The 18373-nt window shown below is 38.6% G+C and overlaps 1 protein-coding gene across 1 annotated transcript in view; it reads left to right on the top strand.

Annotated features, from left to right (window-relative positions):
• Window positions 1-4123: 4123 nt before the first annotated feature.
• Window positions 4124-18373, top strand: part of cntnap2a (contactin associated protein 2a) — a 459495-nt gene continuing 445245 nt past the window's right edge. The window contains exon 1 of the mRNA XM_073864211.1: window positions 4124-4557. Within this exon, the coding sequence (XP_073720312.1) occupies window positions 4464-4557 (94 nt within the window). The 5' untranslated portion in view covers window positions 4124-4463. The remainder of the gene's footprint in view (window positions 4558-18373) is intronic.

Here is an 18373-nt window from a genome sequence, read left to right as displayed (position 1 = left end):
TGGTAAGCTGCAGTATATGGCATAGCAAAAAAACTTTATTACCTTGTGGGAAAATACTTCAAAGTCAACTCTCAAAAGTTTAACTTGGACTGGGCTACTTATGTGTGATCTCTTTGAAGACGAGAAAAAACTGTTAAAGAAGTCACGACTTTAAAAAGAAGATCTTTCATTTCAGCTGTGATGTGATGGCCTTCACATCTGAGACTATGAACAGCAGAGGTGAGAATCTTGACCTGAAATCAAAAGGAAAATGTGCATAACCTCACAACACCCTGATGTCATTCAAATCAATTGAAGACTTATTAAGAAGGTACATTATGTTTATGTCTTTGATTTCATGAAGCACATAGAGCAATTTACTATTAGCCTATGTTTTATGCTCATCATTGCTGTATTTTCAATTACTGTACATTGAAAATGATGTAAACAATAGCTGTGTGCTGTGGGATCCCATAAGCTGTACATCATTAAAACAAATCAATGTTGATTTTATAATGTTAAGTTTGCAGTTCTAATGGTCATAAAGACATAATACATTTGCTGAAAGACTATTGGGGTCTGAGATGAGGTATTATGATGCCTATCGCCTAGCATGTCTTCTTTCCACAATCTCCTTAGTTAATTATGCTTTTGCAATATTTCAGGAACCAATTATTCTCTCAGCCTGGTGAAAGAATACGCTCACCGCAGCGATTCAGGTACTTCCATTTTTTCAGAGACATTTGTACAGCACTTAGGTCACAAAGAGTCAGTCTATTCAAGATTTATAATTTCATGACATTAGCATTTTTACCCTTGAAATATGATTTCATTCTCAACTCCACTGATTTATATGAGTGCCCCCTCATTTGAATACAACGAACAGCAGGCTTTTAAAGTGTAATGGATTATGAATAAAACAGAAAAATGCAGGAATTTGATTATCGGATGTTCATTAAGAATAGTGGTAGATTTTGCTAATTTGTATTAGCGGTCAAATGCAGAAAGAGCTGTAAACAGAGATCAAAAGAACCCAGACTATTAAATAAACCTTTGATTTATACACAGCTATGTTTCTTAAGCTCGTTCCTAATGATATTAATATCAATATGGCATAATGTTTCCAAGGGTTTATATTGTAATCCTTGATCTAACATGCACTAACTGGGATGTTAAGGCATGCTGTTTGATGTGAGTCTTCTACCCAACAGATACATTAGTGATTTTCATATACATAATTCTAACGTAACATATGTGCAAGTTGGGTGTTGTGCTTTGCGATACAAGATTAATAACATTACTCAACTCATTCTCTGCTGCTTGTGCTACATGGAAGGATCTGGAACTTATTTATTGACCTATTTTCTGACCTGACACTGTCTTTTGTTATATCTCTAATCTCTCTACCCTTGTATTAATCATCCCTGGATATGTAATACAATTTTTGAAAGTACATAATAGCTTTATTACAAAACATAATGTATGATTTTTGTATGGCATAGGCTTGCTTGCTTTATTTTTCTTGTTTATGTTGTGCAAAGCAAATGTTTATCTCCATCCTCAAGTTATTACAGAAAACACCTGCTCGGCGACAGAGAAACATCACAGAATTAGACGTGCTGTTTTTCCCCACTTCTGTTTTTTGATAGGGGAGAACCTGAAGAAGTTGAAGTAGCTGTCCCCTTCTCGCTGCTTTGCACAGATGGTGTTTCTCCCATACGCTGCTGAGATGAGATTTTGCCTCTAAAACAGGTGGGTAAATATTGCAAAAAAAAAACGAAACTTTTGTTCCAGTTATGCCAATGCATGAGATGCAGTATTGGAGAAGTACAATATTTATACATAATACAATTACACAGTCAAAACTTAACTTAAAAATGCACAAGATAACCATGATCAAACATGTATGTAGCCCGTCATGTGTGTGGCGCGTCATGTAAATTTATGTGCATCATGCGTCATATCAAAATATGCAGATGCTTTGAAGGGGTTAAGGATGAAAGAGATGCTTAGGTTTGCCAGATACTCGCTTAATCTCATGTGTAATCAGAGTTTAGTGTTAAGTGAGTGTCTTGCGAGTATTTTGTGAATATGAGCGTTCATGAGATGCATGATGCACATGATTCACATGACGCAACGAACACATATTTTGAAATGATGAGCAACACACATAACACTGCGAACACATATTTTGAATTTGTGCCCTTCGGAAGAGAAGTCACCGGCCGCCACTAGTTACCATACTTCTGAGTGAATATTTCTTAGGGTAGGTTTATTTTTAATCACTTTCTAACACATGCCTTAAAAATTTTGTAACAAAGACATTAGCACTATTGCCCAGGTGAACAGGTGGTTATTGAACATACAGTCACCTAAAGGATTATTAGGAACACCTGTTCAATTTCTCATTAATGCAATGATCTAATCAACCAATCACATGGCAGTTGCTTCAATGCATTTAGGGGTGTGGTCCTGGTCAAGACAATCTCCTGAACTCCAAACTGAATGTCAGAATGCAAGAAAGGTGATTTAAGCAATTTTGAGCGTGGCATGGTTGTTGGTGCCAGATGGGCTGATCTGAGTATTTCACAATCTGCTCAGTTACTGGGATTTTCACACGCAACCATTTCTAGGGTTTACAAAGAATGATGTGAAAAGAGAAAAACATCCACTATGTGGCAGTCCTGTGGGTGAAAATGCCTTGTTGATGCTAGAGGTCAGAGGAGAATGTGCAGACTGATTCAAGCTAATAGAAGAGCAACTTTGACTGAAATAACCCCTCTTTACAACCGAGGTATGCAGCAAAGCATTTGTGAAGCCACAACACGCACAACCTTGAGGTGGATGGGCTACAACAGCAGAAGACCCCACCGGGTACCACTCATCTCCACTACAAATAGGAAAAAGAGGCTACAATTTGCACGAGCTCACCAAAATTGGACAGTTTAAGACTAGAAAAATGTTGCCTCAATTTCTCTTTAGACATTCAGATTGTAGAGTCAGAATTTGGCGTAAACTGAATTAGAAGATGGATCCATCATGCCTTGTTACCACTGTGCAGGCTGGTGGTGGTGTAATGGTGTGGGGGATGTTTTCTTGGCACACTTTAGGCCCCTTAGAGCCAATTGGGCATTGTTTAAATGCCACGGCCTACCTGAGCATTGTTTCTGACCATGTCCATCCCTTTATGACCACCATGTACTCATCCTCTGATGGCTACTTTCAGCAGGATAAAGCACCATGTCACAAAGCTCGAATAATTTCAGATTGGTTTCTTGAACATGACAATGAGTTTACTGTACTACAATGGCCCCAACAGTCACCAGATCTCAACCCAATAGAGCATCTTTGGGATGTGGTGGGACTGGAGCTTCGTGCCCTGGATGTGCATCCCACAAATCTCCATCAACTGCAAGATGCTATCCTATCAATATGGGCCAACATTTTTAAAGAATGCTTTCAGCACCTTGATGAATCAATGCCACAATTAAGGCAGTTCTGAAGGCGAAAGGGGGTCAAACACAGTATTAGTATGGTGTTCCTAATAATCCTTTAGGTGAGTGTACATTGCGAGGACATGTTGTCTCATTCTCATCTGGAATAATAACCTGCTATTAAACAGCCTATACTGTAAACTTATTAGCAGTGTATTAGCTATTTATTTAATAGTTTTAATAGTATAATCACTGAAACATACTGAATGTCAAACCATGTAATCCCAGTTAGTATCTCTTCAAAAACAGCTTATTAGCTTATTATGAGAAAATATGTTGTATATTTTTGTATTTACTACATTAAATTGTTGTTTATTAAAGGATACTGTAGTGTAGTTACAAACTTCATTAATATATACTATAGTTTTTTCTAACATTAACTATATTGAATGGATAAACTAAATACTGTGTATACTTTAAAATTTACTATGGTAAGGTTTAGAAACACTATAGTATCTATGTAATTTATCACAGTTTACTATAATAAATACAAAAGTATACTACCGTATTTTATGCGTAAGAGCTCTCATCTGTTCTCTACTGCCCATAAGAAGGCGCTCAAAGCAATGGGCCCCTGTCCCGCGAGGGTTGCTCCACTGTTTCGCGGACTGTACCAATGCAAAAGAGAGGGGGTTGTCTTATTTATATGGGCATGACTGTGGGACAAGCGAGCGCCGTATGTAGTAACTTCAGCACCTGGACAGCGACCTCCGCGGAACGCGCGGTAGATATTGATACACGCGCTGCACGCTACTCCTGAGGCAACGACATGGCTTGAAATGCTGCGTTAAAGTGAAGCGTGAAGTATTTTGTGGTTTGAAAGCGCTGACATACATCACCACTGCCGAGAAGCGTTGTTTAGTGCGGAGTCTCCCTCATTCACAGGCTTCGCTCTTCCGGACGGCGCACGCTCGCTGGCTGTGGTAAGAGGAGGAAAAGTAACTGTCAAGACGCGCGCGTCTCCGCTTACATCCCACCGACGAGATTTACATGAAGATGCATTCACCCGCCGGCACCGGATTGAAGCTCTTGCTGTGGATTTTTAGCCACATCAGCATCTCTCAGGCAGCTTCTCCATCACTCCGTAAGTTGCTGGTGATACATTGCCGCGCGTTACGTAGCTCAGTTGGTAAAGCGTTGCATTAGCAGCCCTTAAGTTCGGTCTCAGGTAAAATGTATAGCTTGTATGCACTCTCAGTCGCTTTGCATAAATGAAGTGCCACGATATCAGAGCACGCTGGTGTGGAAAATGTACTCGTGTCAGTTGAGGAACTTGCATTTATTTTAGTTTATGCTTTGTGGTTATTAATGCATCGCCTTTGAAGTGATTTAACACAACATAACTGAACGTGGCAGGTAGACTGACAGCAATTTTTGCCCGCGTAACTTCGGCGGTGTGTAGGCTACATGAAATTTTAACCAAGACACAGTCAAAGTCAAAAGGCAAGGCATTTCCCAATAAGAATTTATTCAAGCGTTTGTATGCAGTGTGTAAAACGCAAAACATCTGAATGTGAAGATATATCACCAATAATTTGGAAATGAATGTCGACGATTAATGCTCCTAAGCAGCTGCGAAGTTTAGTGGTCGCGCATGTATGGATTATTTTTAAGAACGGAGCCGCTGGCTTTTCTGCAAACTGCGCTTAGTAATGAAGCTTCAGCCCGGCGTATGTTTAGCTCTTAAACAGGTGGCTTTTTGTCTCATGGTGAAATGTTTATGGCATGCTGATACACAGAGCGGTTTGTTTTTGCGGAGGAGATCTGTTTTTATAGCAGTGAATAAGCATAACTCTGTCCGTGGTAGTGTGGCGCCAACTTAAGGACTATTCACAATACATTTTATATTGGCGTTTATTAATAAACTGTTTGTTTTACTAATAAATTGTTTGTTTATTAAGAAACATGATTGTGACCTTTTAATAATTTTGATGATATTGCTACCGACCTTAATATGAAGCCATACGCATTAACAAAATGTTAAGGTTTTTTAAACGTATTTTCTTGTTTATTTATTGGTCAGCAATTTAGAAACAATAAGGTTGTCAGAAGACATTCATATTTGAGCAACACTGTTTTATTTTTATAGAAAAGAAGTTTAAAATGTTTTAGGAAGGACTTCATATACCCCAGAGCACCAACTACTTTAATGTTACATAATTTAATTACTTGGCTAATTGCCTTGCAGAGAGTTAGTATGGAAAAATCAGTATAGAGTCAATGATAGATTGGTTCTTATAATTGGGAGGTACTGAGGGTCTTATAATATAAAATCCATGTTTGTACTACATCAACACCCAAAGCGTGACATTTTTCTAAAATAAAATAAAATAAGAATGACTAATATATTAATTGTGTAAATGATGTTGCATACATGCAAGTGCAGTTAGTGAACCGAGTTGTTGCACTTGTCATACCGATTAAAGGTAGCCAGGAATAAATTGGAGCCTGGAGTAGTCACTTGTTTAATGGACCAAAATAAGAAACTCACTTTAATAAGAGTGTAAAGAAATGCCAAACAACATTAAATCAACATGTTGTTTACTTATAGACAGTGTCTTGCTGTGTGACTGTATGTATGAGAGAATCTGAGTCGTTAAGATTGCTAAGATTGTTAGTAGTCTAACAGATGGATGGAGCTTTAAGATAAAGTTGTAAATGTTAATTGTTAGCCAAGACCACTGGAGCGTTTGATGTAACATTCATCTTCTTACAAGTTCTTCTGGGTCTGATTAGAATGAAAGCTAACTTAATTCGTACGGGTTAGACACAGTTGCTGAAACATAAAGATATATGTAAATCTTATATCTAAGTTGACTTGCAAAGCCAGTTTAATTCAACTTAAACATTTAAATGCAGCTCAACTGCAGTCCAGTGTTCACAAGGATATAAAGAACAATAATTTATATCATAATAACACTGGCAAAAAATGCAAAAATTGTTTTAAGCTATCGCCGAGGCCGTACCCTTTAAAAAGGTCCTAATACTGTATTTGATGCATACATTTGGTGCCAATATGCACCTTTTAGATACTAATATGAACTCTTTAGGAGCAGAAATGTGTATTTATAATATTTTCATGTCATCCACATGACCATCGACTCGAGGCTTGCCTTGAAATCTTGTGCTCTCCATAGCAGGCATAGAGAGTTAAAGTGACAGCTCGATCAGAAGCAATGTTATTTTAGTGCAATGTGAATGTGCCATTGTGGATTTTGCTCAGTCGAGACTCCCATTAGAGGCTGCCAAGGGATTAGACTGTTTCGAGATTGCATTAAAAAATTGAATGTGAACATATTTGGTTGTTTTTTCAAGTCTAAAATCACACTAGCAGATGCATTTACCCTGCACTTTGCGGCAACACTTCTGTTCTATAATTAAGCAGCAATTACTTAGAGCTAAAGTCTATTGTTATTCATAATCAACAAAATTGCTCTATTATTCGGTAGATCGAAACAAAGGATTTGCAAAAGGCATATCAATTAAGACTTGGACCACTACGGTGCAACGCAATACTAGGAAAACAATGCAATTAAAGCCACTCGTCTAGTTTAGTTCCTTAGTAGCACACCCTATGGAAAAACAAGACTGCTGTCTCGGGAAGAAATGCTTGGTCACCTGAGTTCAAGCCAATTTGCTTGTCCTTACGAAACACATTGATGGAGCGAGTCTGTGTGCTAGACTGCTCGCTCAGTTAAATGTAATGCATCAGACTGTCTGTAAATGCATCGTTTGTAATCACAAAAAAAACAAATGATGATCCATTTAGCGATAAGAGGTGTTTTTGTTTGGGTGTGTCATTCCAATACCACTTAAAAACAAATGATTGCAGATGTTGTTCTGTGCAGGTAGTTCCTGAAAGATTAATTTACTTAATTTCTGTAAGTAAATTGGGTATTAGGGGACCCACACAATGACTCAAACACAGCGCTGGGTTGTAATGACGACATTTGTCTTATAGCAAGGGTGCAGAGATTCTTCAAATCTTCCTAATCACGTACCGTTTTCTTTCTTTTTTTGAATATGATTGTTTAGAAAAAAGAGGATGTGTTTTCGAGGCAATCCTTTAAAATAATCCACACAAGTTTGTACACAGGGCCAGAATGTCAAGCTGACCTTTGAACGTTCTCTGTAGTATATGGTTTGTTTGGTTGCTATGTTTGCTTCAGAGTAAGCAAGGGCAGTATAATGAGACCTTTTGGATATTACAACAATCATGCTTTACAAAAGAATGATCAGAGAAGATGTTAGCATACGTGAGACGGTTTACTGAACAGTCAAGGCAACGCTTAAATTAGCTTTCTTTGATTAATGTCCCCAGCGAAACGCCACCGTATGTCATGTCATCGGTTATCAACCACCCACTTTTCTCTCTGTATCTGCAGTTCCTGCTATCAGCTGAATTAAACTGGAGCTTTCATTTTGCGTTTTGCATTGTACTATATCTTTAGCGTTCAATATCTGATTAATAGCCTGGTTTATGGGGACTGATGATAACAAGAGAATCTTTAGTGATAGATGAAATTATGTTTTTGGGTATTGGGTGTCATGTGGTGCATTCATGTTGACTTTTCCTTTGAGAATCTGTTAATCACAGTATGTTAAAAGGCTAAAACATACTAATGAGTTATCATTTGGGTCAATGAAAAGCCGTCTTTGTGTAGACGAGGCGTCTTTAACCTTTCAGGTCAAGGACCTTTTAAAGATAGAGAGAGATGGAGTGGTGTCATATTATATACATGTTAAAAGAAAATCTGATCTATATTACGATGCATTCAGTAAAATATTAAAGGATTAGTCAATTTTCTTTAAAAAAATCCAGATAATTTACTCACCACTTATGTCATTCAAACTGTTGATGTCCTTCTTTGTTCAGTCGAGAAGAAACTATGTTTTTTGAGGGAAACATTCCAGGATTTTTCTCATTTTAATGGACTTTAATGGACCCCAACACTTAACAGTTTTAATGCAGTTTAAAATTGCAGTTTCAAAGGACTCTTAACGATCCCAAACGAGGCATAAGAGTCTTATCTAGCGAAACAATTGTCATTTTTTACAAGAAAAATAAAAAATATGCACTTTAAACCACAACTTCTCGTCTATCTCTGGTCGTGTGACGCGCCAGGCCGACCTCACATAATCCGTCATCACGTCAAGAGGTCACGGATGACGTATGCGAAACTACGCCCCAGTGTTTACAAGTGTGGAGAAAGGGGACCGTTCCGACGTTGTTGTATGTGGAATGATACTAATTAATGTCTTTGTGTCAGTTTATTGTTTAAAATGGTCCACAAGTGGGTTTCATATATGTAACACGTGACCTTTCCACGACATTAAGCAATTAGGTGAGGTCATGCTGCTGCATCACAGGACCGGAGATAGACGAGAAGTTGTGGTTTAAAAGTGCATATTTTTTATATTTCTTGTCAAAAATGACAAACGTTTCGCTAGATAAGACCCTTATGCCTCGTTTGGGATCGTTTAGAGTCCTTTGAAACTGCAATTTTAAACAGCATTAAAACAAGTGTTGGGGTCCATTAAAGTCCATTAAAATGAAAAAAAATCCTGGAATGTTTTTCTCAAAAAACATAATTTCTTCTCAACTGAACAAAGAAAGACATCAACATTTTGGATGACATGGTGGTGAGTAAATTATCTGGATAAAAAAAAAAATTGACTAATCCTTTAATGTCTTCACGCACATTGCATACATTTATTCTTTAGCTTCTGTTGCAGTATCTTACTATTATATTTATTTAACAGTTGCATTTTACAGTTATTGGCAGACCCCTTCAGTCCCAGTAATGGGTATTTTAATATGCATATGTCAAGTTGAAAATATTTCCTTTACCCGACCCATGCTTTGTCTGATCGACAAATAGCAAAGACAAAAACTACTTCCCAGACTAAAATACCTTGAATGACACACACTCAGATCTTGCTGTGCTCTATTTTCCTCTTGTTCGCCGCCTGGCTGTCTATTATATACACACACATACAGTACTATTTTTCTCTCTGTCTCAAACCCACACATCTGTACCCGCACATATACATGCATTCAAACACACACACACACACACACACACACACACACACACACACACACACACACACACACACACACACACACACACACACACACACACACACACACACACACACACACACACACAATTTTTCTCTCGTTTCTTCAGGCAGGAGAGACACTGTTATGACTATAGGCTCTAGACACAAAAGTGAGCTTTTCATCTAATAGCTCAGTGGCTGCTGTACTTTGAGTGCTCTTGCAGTGGTCTCTTAAAGCAGACCAGTAATAAAGAGAAAGCACTTCTCCACTCACGACCATACCACTGTGTATACCAGTACACCACCACCAAAATTAAAAACAATCCCATGAAGTCACTGTTTTATTCGCAACAAATACATTATTAATCCAGTGTCAATATCTCCAGTGCGAGTAAGCTTTAATAAGTGTTGTCACTTGGTTTTATTTAAGCGCTATGAGTTTATCCCAGATTGATTTCTCCTGAATGTCTGGTGCTTGTTTTAAACACACCCTGTTGTGTTTGATTCGCGTGGCATGTTTATTAAAAATGCATTATTAATCGGATCTCACCCAACAACGTTTTAATAACCTAAGCAATAGATGTTCAAATAGTTGCAATTACATCATGGTCTGCATTATTTATTCATGATCTTATGCTACATTCCTTTGGATATGTTGTAAAAGTATTTTTTTTTTAAATAAAAGTTTTCCCTGGAAAAGAACCTTAAAGTTGCCATGAAACCAAAGTAATGATTGTCTTATTTTCCCCATGGTGATGTGTATCCGAGTGAACGGCTTTTGAAATGAAAAAAGATAGGGCTGGGGTTGAATTCGTCCATCGAGATTGATTGGATCGTTGCTATTTGCTGCAATTTTTTCCCAGACCCCGCCCACCTGCCATACCATATGACCGGATGTAAAGAGAGATCGTTTCGAGGAGGGGAGGAGATTTGCATTTGAATTTTTAAGAAATAATGACGCTCATAAATAAGTAATTTGTAAAAAAAATACTGCAATATTCCCAAAATTTTTTTTTTATTTCATTGCGACTTAATTATGAGGTCACAAAGTCATGTCACAAATGGTTTCTTTATCCTGGTTTGTGTGTAGATAAAACTATAAGTTTAATACAAGTACAAAAAACATTTAATACAAAAATTAGGAAATTATTCATTTTAATTAATATTAAGACAATTGTAAACTTTTGCTAGGCATCATATGTACCAGTGGCGGCCAATGACTTATTTTTTCGAGGGTGCTCGATGTGAAGTTCGTCACAACATGTATGTAGCCCATCATCTGTGTGGTTTCTTTTTTCAAAATATGTGTTCTGCGCGTCGAGTGAACCTATGTGCATCACGTGTCTTGTCAAAATAAGTGCCTGCTGGATACGCGTCTAATGCTGCGTTTACACCAACCGTGTTTCAGGCGTCAAAATCGTGTCTACCATGCCTAGTTTGCCGCTTGGACAGTTTGAATGCATTCGCGCGTCTAGAGGCAAAATCCGCTTCTTGTGGTAGGGCCAAGTGCTATGCAGTTTTCTGTTTGCAGGATAGCTGATGTTGATTGTGCATTTATCGACAGAGGTACCGGTTTGTATTTAGTCACCTTACTATAGGGGGGACATAAATGGCGCGGGGCGAGAAACGTCACGTGACTCAAAAGTTAAATGTGTATTTACAACTTACCAGGTTGCCCAATGTCCTCACTGACACTCTTCCAGGGAGGTCCTTTTTATTCCTGTCTCTATAGAAATAAGAACTTGTGTCGTATAACTCCGGGTGACTGCTCACAGACAATATCAAGCCTTCATGCTGAATGAGTGACTCCGGGTGGGGCATCCGCCACAGCAGCAAGCAGGCTCCCGATTGGTTAACGCAGCGCGAAAATCCGCCAAAGTTTACATTTTTCAACTCGGTCGTCATCCGCAAATTTGCAAAATGCAAAATGCACAAAAAGTACCCTTCGCGCGTACTAGATGCGCAAATGAGGCGGAATAGCATCTACCGCGCTGCGCCAAACGCATCATCCACGCCCCGAGACCTCCAGACTCACGTCAACACGTCTTCACATTGACTTAACATTGAAGTCACTCGGGCTTTACGCCTCTACCTCGGCTGGTGTAAACGCAGCATAAAGGGTTTATAAAAGAGACGCTCGCGTTTGCCAGATACTCGCATAATCTCGTGTAATCAGAGTTTACTGTTAAGGGAGTATCTTGCGTGTATTTTGTGAACGTTAGCGTCTCTTTCATCATAAACGGTTTTAGTAATTTATGTGCATGTAAAGTGTAAAGTTCAGTAATGACCAGTCATCAAAGGATTCATAAAGATTTCTAAATTACATACGAAAAAAGGCTTTACATTGCAGATGGTGCCAATTCTTCGATATTGTATATTTCAGAGTCTTTCAAAACATGCTTGCATACACTTTATGTACTGTATACAAATAAGACTTTACACCGACCATAGCGACTGGTAGCACTTTTGAATACTGACACTAAAATCAACATTCATATGGGAAAGTTTCAAATGGAAATAGCTGTTAGTCACAATAGATAGGTTAAAGGGCCATTTCACCCATAGGAACATTAATCTTTATGGAAAGTGAGTCATATTTGTAGTCAAAATGTAACATAAATGTAGAATTTTGTGCCTATTTGACAGAGAAAAGACAGAACGTGACTTTAGAGCACATTTGTATGAAAAACTACAACTCCCTCTATGCACCACAATGCACAGCTCTGCAAGCCACTCCCATTAATCGGAACACAGCTCAGACATGCTATTATGTACATAAATGCCACGTTAGTAAAACAAAGAAAATAGCCATCACCACTGTGTCTGACAGACACCAATCATGATTTACTTTTAAACGTGATGTTACGTTGTGTTACATACAATAACACTCTGGCCTGGTGTGTAGCAAAGTCTTATTCAAACAGTAACGTGCAGTTTTAGATCCGCGGTACAAATGTCTTTTCAAGTAGTTAAAAAAGGGTATGCATTTTAAATGTTTATTTAGTTTTACCAATTTTTTTTTTGTCTCTTGTTTACTGTAATTACATTTGTGTTATTATTGGCCTCACTGCTTTCACAATATACACATATAAAACACAGCTCAGATATGCTATTGTGTACATAAATGCCACGTTAGTATAACAAAGAAAATATAAACACTCACTTTAGTCAGACGTCCGTTTATCCCTGCATCCTCCTCCACACAAACGCGTCCCCTGCATAATATCTCCACAGACGCGCTGCCTCAGCTCTTGGAGCTTGTGCTCGTAAACCGAAACACGTCTTTGAAATAAGCACGCGACCAGAAACATTCACAAAACAAAGTTCATATCCTTATCTGATCCAGAAATGTTAAACCGAAAGCAAACGGCGCGAGTCCGTCCAAGCTTATATACTCCGCAGCGCGTCTGCTCGTAAACCGAAACATGTCCGTGAAATAAACGTTCCAAATGCGCGCAAAGTTCCTCTCTTGCATAGAAACCTTCACCAAACAAACGCCCATATCCTTATCTGATGCAGAAATGTAATAAAGCAAGCACACAGCGGGAATACAGGCAGTTGTCTGTCCAAGCTTCTCTGCGCAGCAGAGGCCGATGGTTTCTGCGTCTTCACCGGGCTCCTCTACCCAGCCGACGCCCAGGCTCCGGCCTACTCCTCGGGCTTCTGTTCCTACATCTGCCTCAGCTCTTTGCAGTATTGTGGCTCATAAAGGTGCAATGTACAGCGGATTAGAGCATCACGCTTGTAAAATCACCCTCTTCCATGTAATATTGATTAACTTCCACTGTTATTGTAACATGAATTCGGCTCGCTCCACAACTTCTGTTTAGCTTAGCTAAGCATAAAGATGGCGGCTGATCGTTTTTTTTCGGTCTGTGTTCGTATATTTTCGTAAGTCCCACCCACTTATCTGTAATTGGTCTGAAGCGCGAGTGGGTCCCACCCATAGCCCCCACCTTGGAAAAATGAGGAATGAGTGTCTGTAGTCTTTCACACTCAATAGAGATACAGGATTTCCTTCTTTCAATGACGCAAAATGACGATTTTTACATCATTGAAAGAAGGAAGTGCCTCACTGAACTCAGTATTTCTCCCCTCTCAGGGGAAACTGAGGGAATGGTGCACGACCATTCAAAAACATGACTGGGGTTCTAACGGTACAAAGCTTAATGCAAATGGGTGAAGTTTCCCTTTAAAGAAACAGAGACATTTATATTTAGGGACCCTTAGGCCACAAACAACTAGACTTTGAAAGCCAGAGAAATATCAACGTATTAAAATGTGAAGGGAATGTTTGGGGCTGCCTTGAGCTTCTTTAAATATTCTTAACTCATGCTAGAGAATAAATAGGGTCCAATAAAGTGTAAAAAAAATTGACAGGTGTTTTAAGGCTCTCAAGTTGTTAGAATTATCATAAAAGTCAGGTATTTTTACAGCGTGCTTATAGGAATGGTTTTATACCCACAGGCAGGGCATGACCACGCAGCTCTTGTGCTGTCTGGCTATTATTTCTGCAGGATTTATTCCGCCACAGGCATGTGGGTCAAATCTTGTCCGGAAAGTGCTGTTCGTTTTAGCTGAATTCACCATCACAACATCCACTATGGGTTTCAACAGGGTTTTATGGTCTGCACTCTAATAATTCCCCTGGATTATTGTGGTCCGAAATGTTGATGATGGGAATTGGAGCAAATCTCAGAGAGTATGAGTGTGTGTTTAGGAAAAAGTAACCAGTTGAGAGGCTTTCTGAACAGTAGCCTCCTTAGTGGGGAATTTGTCATGTTATAGCTTCCCTCACTCAGGAAACACATTGCTATACCTCTGGGAAATATGCAGCCTCATTTCCACAATAATAATCTGGGTGTTTAGCAGGAGCTTATTCATATCATTGTGCCTAAACATCCAGGACTGTATATCATTGAATCCGTAACATTTAAAACAATGTCAAGGCTAAGACAACTTAAACCTGAATTAAACATTGCACAGGCATATGATTAAGCGTTGTTTGCATTTCTAGTCTTTCATGATTATATTCTAGGTTTTGGCTGTTTAGCATGGCTCGGTAAGTCTCTGCTGGTGAATGCTGTAACTATGCCATCTGTTTTCAAATACTGTAGCATCTTTCCAATTGCCTTTCTTTTCAAATTTAGCAATTGATTTTATACACGGGTGTGTATGATGAAAGATTATATGGATATATATGGATAATGTGTCACTATAACAGTATATAGCAGTTTTTTCAGTGTGCTATTTACTTTTTCTTTACTGTCTGCTGCTTTTGACATCACAGGAGTTGGTTGTGAAGGTTTTGGGACACTGCAAAGTGCCGTGGCACCATTAGCCAATCAGCATTGCCATGACATAATTTTCAGTGTTTGTCACATGGCTGCATGGGGATTGTCCTGTGGATTTAAATCGGCAGATTTAAAATAATGTTTTTCTGCAAATCTATTCAGATGAATGGGAATACTAATGAATTCAGGCTCCCACGGGTCCTTGAAATCCTTAAAAGTTTTTGAATCTGGAGGAATTTTTTTAAAAATATACATACATAGATACAGGTCATTGAAAGTGCTTGAATCTATTTAATGTGTTTTCTGAAGAAAAAATCAATTTTATTCCCTGTTTAGTGTAGGATAATATCATAAAAATTCTAGACTTCGCTTTAAATGGTTATATATTCTGTATGCGAATGTTGATATACTAAAATGCTTTTTGTATAGTTGTGTTTCACACATGAAAACGTCTTGGGTTATGTATGTAACTGTTGTTCCCTCAGAAGGGAACTTGTGCTGCGTCTCCCTTGCCGTACTTCCTGCGTCCCTGTAACGCCATCTTTGGCAATATTTCAGATAGCGATATACTTCCTGGCTCCCGCGTCACCCTGTCTTTGTCGTTAAGCCTCACCATTGGTTGAATTTGATATACAGATTCAGCCGCACTTACCCCTGGAGGTGTTCCCAAAGTGTCACCGCAGTGACACAACGCGAGTTCCCTCTAAAGGGAACTGTAACAATGTATCTTAAAAGGTAACACGATGTATCCTTGCTCTCACTTAAAATTTAGTCCTTGAATTTGACGATATTGGACCTGGAAAGTCTTTGAAAGGTCCTTGAATTTGAAGTTAACAAAGGTGTGGGAACTCTGTGAATTGCTATTTCTAGGGAGTATCATTTTCATTGTGGTTAACAATACACGAAAAATCCACATTAAACAAGAAATAATGAAATATAGCATTAACTGTGTAAATCCTAAGGGTGTTTGGCTTTTTTCCAACATAGACTGGGTGACAAGCTTTTTCTCTGCATATCTTGAGGAAACCTATAGAAATGACTTTTGTAGAAATAATTGGGAATTCACTGAATAACTTTTAGGAGAATGCTAGATAAGCATGACTTTAATGCCTTGTGCTTTATCTGTATCTTATGCTCATATCTTACATGTGCATATGTGAGCAAAAATGTAACACTTAAAACTTTTATAAAAAGTTGAACAGAATGCACAAGTAAGCACTTAGAGAGCAGGACATGAGATCTAATTGGATCAAAAATGAAATCAAATTTCCTTTTATCACAGCTTATTTGTAATTGAATTTTACATCAAAAGAAAACTTTCATTCTTTAAGGGCGCAACCAATTCGCTTCATTTCGTAAACGTTGCCTGAATGTATAAAAGTCCAATGGCATGATCAAATTAATGGCAGATAGGATATTTTGTAATTTTTGCGCTTTAAATATTTGAATGTTTTTTATTGATTTCCCTGCAGAAAGGCTTATAATCTTCTCAGCAAATTTGAGTTTGCTCTGTGATCTTCACCTACACTTTCATGTCTAAATCTGTTCCTCATTTCTTTCTTTCTTTCTTTCTTTCTTTCTTTATTCTTTAGGCCATTCCAGCATCTATGCCTATATTAATGGCGAGAACTGGTTAATTCCTACCCAGTCTCACAAAATGATGTACCTATAGTCTGTGTACCGCGGTTTTTTCGTGATCGTATCACAAATTTCTGTTTATGTGTCATTGTCACGTATAGGTTACTCAACTGCTTTTTCCTATTTTCAAACCATTTTCACTTCGGTTTAGGGTTAGATTTGGTGTTTGCATTAGAATGTCACTTGAAGTATTGGTTTATACTATTTTTTCTGATTTATTTTTTTATATTTTCTAAATTTTCAAACATTGTCGCCTGGCATTAGGGTTAGAGTTTGGTTTGGGTAAGGATGTCATTTTATGTAAATCTAACCCTAAACCTAAGCGAAAATTGTAAGAAAATAGGACAAAACAGCCAATACCAATACGTGACAATGACACATAAACAGAAATTCGTGATACGATCACAAAAAAACGTATCACCGAAAAGAATCGAAAAATGACATGACTATAGACGGTTTCATCGGACGCACGTGATACACGTCTGGATCCGAACTTTACTTCCGGCTTCGTTTTTTTAATGGTCTGACTAGTTGCTAAACTGATCTCTCGTACAAATGCCTCGTCGAAAATAACAAATGTTTTAGTTTCCTAGGTAATCTATGTGTTGTTTTTTGCTTGTTATATAAATAAACTATGTTTAAAAAACTTTTTGTGGTTATTTATTATTAGCGAAGTTTACCGGAAGTTATGTGCGGACCGCGACAGCCGCTTGTTTATGTTGTTACTGCTAATACCGTCTATAGGTACGTAATTTCGTGTGACAGGGCTGTTAATTCATACACAAGTTATTTTTTCCAGACAAGTTAATCCAGACACAGGTTGGTGGAGGGACAACTTGAAATCTCCAATTTGCCTAACTTGCATTTTTTTTTGGCCTGTGGGAGGAAACCGAAGTACCCGGAGTAAACGCACACTCAAACTCCATGTTCTCCGTGTCCCTCATTTCACTCAGTAGCACACATGTGTTATACAAGTTTATCTTTTGTGATTCTCCTCAGGCTTGTGAAATAATCCATGGAATTATTACGAATGCACTCAGAGATTTGGTATCCTTGCGATTCTTTAGTTAAATGTCAGTGTCCATATACAAACCAACTCATCCAAGCACTCGCACCTCCGCAAATCAAAGCCAGCAGGGCGTAATAAAACAAAAGTGCTGCCTGTATGTTTCGAAGCCGCGCTGTCACTTCCTATGATTTGCTGCGGCGGGGTCACACTCCCTCCCTCTTTCATTGTGGTCCCTATAATAAACCTAAAGTGCAGTGGACTGGCCCAGACATGCGGCCGTGGAGAGATATCGCCACTATATGCTCCTGCAGATTGCATCTCGTGTAAGAGAACGTTTCTATTTTTTGCCTCCAGTGTCAGTCTGTGCACTCTCCTCTTCTGCACGCTGAATGCCAATGGGCCTTAGCCACCACTGCCTCTCAGGTAAACCAGGAAATTATCCTCCCCCTATAGATGTGAGCTCCTGCTGGAAAAGAAACATGTGCGATTAAACTTGTGATCTTTTTACAGTATGTTTAAATTGTTAGAGAAAGTTACTTTAGATGTACTGCTCACAGCATGTCTGAAAGTCATCATGCACATTCATCATGGCAACGTAAATAGACAAATTTGATGATTTCTCCAAGGACTTTTACTTTCCCTCACTCGAATGCTTTGAGAGCCACTTAAGGGTTTATATCGGTTACAGGGTTGCTGCCCATTAGCTTGCGAAGTAATTTACCAAGTAAACAGCGCTCCCTTGCCTGTTTATCTCACAATTCAAAAGGAGCCCTTCGACTTTTTATGCTTGATCTATCCCGTGCGAGCTCCATGCTCGGTTAGTATTTTTAGACATGTGTGAGTTGGCGAGTTGCATGTGCCGGTTAGAGTCATGAGCTGTAATGGGAGATGAA

This window comes from Misgurnus anguillicaudatus, chromosome 25 (assembly GCF_027580225.2).
Source record: "Misgurnus anguillicaudatus chromosome 25, ASM2758022v2, whole genome shotgun sequence".
NCBI lineage: Eukaryota > Metazoa > Chordata > Actinopteri > Cypriniformes > Cobitidae > Misgurnus > Misgurnus anguillicaudatus.
This window is presented reverse-complemented; position numbering and strand designations above follow the sequence as displayed.